This window comes from Musa acuminata, chromosome BXJ1-9 (assembly GCF_036884655.1).
Source record: "Musa acuminata AAA Group cultivar baxijiao chromosome BXJ1-9, Cavendish_Baxijiao_AAA, whole genome shotgun sequence".
NCBI lineage: Eukaryota > Viridiplantae > Streptophyta > Magnoliopsida > Zingiberales > Musaceae > Musa > Musa acuminata.
The window spans coordinates 18025790-18028903 of record NC_088335.1 but is presented as its reverse complement, the minus strand read 5'-3'; the positions used below and the strand labels follow the sequence as shown (position 1 = coordinate 18028903).

The window sequence follows — 3114 nt, the reverse complement described above, 5'->3', positions numbered from 1 at the left end:
ACTTATATTAATTATCATTTGCTCGGATGAGTAACACTCTGTCACATGGGCTGTTGATATCTGCTCTCTCCTGTCATCAGAACCCTTGTACTAAAAGCATGGGACAATGTCTGCCTGTAAACCCAAGTTTGACCCTCCCCCTTCTCTCATGACATTCATTCAATTTCAAAATCGCGTTGCTTGGGCACAAACTCGAAACCCCATAAACTAACACAAACAGGTGATAGGACAGGATGGGATAATAACTGCATGAAGTAAATATACTGGGCTGCTATCAGTGCCAAGCAGCTCCAACATTTAAGCCATTCAGACCAGCCTTTTTCGTCTACCAACAGAGAAGCAAATGGACAGGACACACACTACATGCATATTGGAGCCAAGCTCTCTTACATTACAGCACACATACTGGCGGTGTTCTCATCACTGCAAGGATGGCCATGGCCACCGGTCTCCGTTGAGTGGTAGCTGAGATAAGGGCTTTGGTAGTAGGGGTAGGGATAGTAGTAGTAGCCAGTGTAGGGAGGGATCTGAGGTGACCTGTTGTACATCACTTGGGGCTGCATGTACCTGCTCTCATTCATTAGCATGTTGATGTTATTGTTGTTGTTGGTGGTGGTGTTGAGCCCTCTCAGGTTCATCATCATGGAAGGTGGCTGGTTCAGATACCCCTGGTCCTGTAAGGGCATCATCAGAGGCGGTGATTGACGATGGTTCACCCCAAATCCACCACCATTACCATTACCATTCGCAGGGAAACCTGCAGAGAAGTTGGTCCCTGGCTGCTGCTGAGCTTGATGCAACGCCATCCCATTACCCCCACCAAGTCCTTGGAGACCTGCCACACCCAGCAGTCCATTGCCCAATTTACCCTCCACTGCACCACCACCCAAGAGAGGAGCTCCATTGCCCACCTTGTTGTGAGGTGCAGCATTTGATCCCTTCAATCCAGTAGCTTGATTAGGATTAGCTCCACCCTTCTTCCCTCCTCCACTGTTGTTACCATTCCCACCAGGTTTGCCATTTTTCTTGGCATTAGCTGCTGCGTTGTTTGACTGCTTTAATAGATTAAGCTGCTTCATTTTATCACCAAAAAAACGCAGCTCATCATCTTCTTCCTCATCATCAAAACCATCGTCGAATTCATCGTCATCGGAGCTGAAGGACTCGATGCTGTTGTGCTGGTTCTTGAATGCTTTAAGGCCCTGGAGAAGGGCTTGGTTGCTTTGGTTGCTTTGGCCTTTGTTGTTCTTGTTCCCCTCTTTTCCTTGATGCTGATGGCCGGGCTTGTTGCTCTGGCTGTTGGACTTTTGAGGCCACAGCTCTGCATGCCTTCCTGATCTTGCCAGCTTCTTGATCAGGGTGTTGGAGTCCACATCCCCTGAGACTGTGACCTTCTGATGCTCTGCATCTATGTTGACTGTGTAAACTCCTGATTCAAGAGGTAAATGGAGTAAGCACACACCTTATACAAGCTATTCCTGTTGCTTCCAAATGACCAAGATTGAACGGATCTAAGAATGAAGTCACCATTGCTTGGAAAGACAATCAAGACATAACAAATATCTTCGTAGTTTTCAGATATCACTACAAAATTTCACAGGAAGAAACCAGACATGGAGCAAAAAATAAAACCAAGTCTCAGAGGAATAGTATGTATCTGTTGATCAACAACTCCAAGCAGCATATTCTTCCTAGCAAATTATTTTTGCAGACAGCACAGTGCCCCAGAAAACGATGGAAACCAGTAGCAAAATTGCATCCATGGATGCAGATTTTCCTGAGGGGAGAGAGAGAGAGAGAGAGAGAGAGAGAGAGAGAGAGAGAGAGAGAGAATTTTGTCATAGAAAGGGCAAAAATAAGAAGCAGCACCAAACCAAAGTCGCTGTCTCCATTATCAGCATGAACACAGCATGCTTTTCTGCAGGAGTGATGTCAATTTAAGGTAACATCCAGCAAAAGTTATCAAATAAGGTTTTGATCAACATAGGAGACACCAAATCTTTATTGCCTCTTCCATGTTCTTCTCAGGTTTAACAAGAAATAACTTGCATCATTACCACAAATTTTCAGGGAATCACATCAGATAAGAAGAATCACCTTCAATTTTCTGAAGAAGTTTCTTCACCTCCTGCTTACATCCATCACAATGTATGTGTACTTTGAGGATCACCGTCTGCAACAGCAACCACCCAACCAACCAACGAAAGAAAGAAACTTTCTCAGCTGGCCTCACATCTTCCTTTTCCCTTCCCAAGGCAGGCACAAGAAAGAGAAAGAAGAAACGATGATACCTGGATTTTGAGCAGCTTAAATTCCTCAACTTTGTTCATCTTCCACTGCCGATGCTGCTAAAACAGTCTTTGAGCAGTGAGACAGAGACAGAGAGGATGTGGAGGAGCTGCTGCTACTACTTCTACAACCTTCTTGGCTTCTCCTCAGGTATGTTCTTTCCCTTCCCTCAGCATCCTCTCATCAAACACACTTGCTCTGTGCAGCACCACCTCATCATATACCTCATTATATATTATACCAGGGAGAGGAGCCTGCCTGCCACAACATTCAGGCCCCGAAAAGCCATCCAACGGCCAGAACAAGGGTTACAAGGAAGCAGAGTGAGAGTGATGGAGAAGCGGTGATGTGATTTGACACTGAGATCCAGGTGATAATTAACATGCAGGAAAAATAACTCACCATGTTTCTTCTTGGAAGAAAGAAAGAAAAAAAAAAGAAATTAAAAAAATAATTGAGTAACAGCGGCCTGACAAAAGTAGCTAATGATGCCCCACTCCTGCCCCCCTACTTCTACGCGTAGCCTCTGCCTTTCTTGCTTCCGTCACTTGTCCCCATCCCCCACAAATAGTTGAAGATGAGAAAGAAGGATGTGTGTGCGCGTGTGGGAGACAAACTGTTTCCAAAGCCAAAATGGTAAATTACATTCAGTGATGGGTTGTATGGATATGTATGTGGTCACGTGTCGATTGCAGGTGAGAACTTTTGTTACTTCTAAGTCTATTTTATTAACATGTAATGCTATTTAGTAGTGCTTGTCAGAGTAAGCTGCATGGTTATGGCTCACCCATGTTAACCATGCATGATGTGGCCAGTGTAGAAGAC

At 44.8% G+C, this 3114-nt stretch overlaps 1 protein-coding gene across 1 annotated transcript; it reads right to left on the bottom strand.

Moving 5' to 3' along the window:
- Window positions 1–221: 221 nt before the first annotated feature.
- LOC135593404 (heavy metal-associated isoprenylated plant protein 37-like) lies at window positions 222–2493 on the bottom strand. Its single transcript, XM_065083394.1, has 3 exons — window positions 2292–2493; window positions 2098–2173; window positions 222–1429 (listed from the first exon to the last, which is right to left on the bottom strand). The coding sequence occupies exons 1-3, from the start codon at window positions 2328–2330 to the stop codon at window positions 387–389; spliced, it is 1158 nt and encodes a 385-aa protein (XP_064939466.1). The 5' UTR covers window positions 2331–2493; the 3' UTR covers window positions 222–386.
- Between the last annotated feature and the right edge of the window lie 621 nt (window positions 2494–3114).

What these genes read in the sequence shown, in the direction of transcription:
- LOC135593404 (XM_065083394.1), bottom strand. Translation starts at nt 2,330, where the DNA reads ATGAACAAAGTTGAGGAATTTAAGCTGCTCAAAATCCAG. An exon ending in TTAAGCTGCTCAAAATCCAG is followed by an intron (nt 2,174 to 2,291) that starts GTATCATCGTTT and finishes TTGCTGTTGCAG; the next exon opens with ACGGTGATCCTCAAAGTACA. An exon ending in ACTTCTTCAGAAAATTGAAG is followed by an intron (nt 1,430 to 2,097) that starts GTGATTCTTCTT and finishes CTCTTGAATCAG; the next exon opens with GAGTTTACACAGTCAACATA.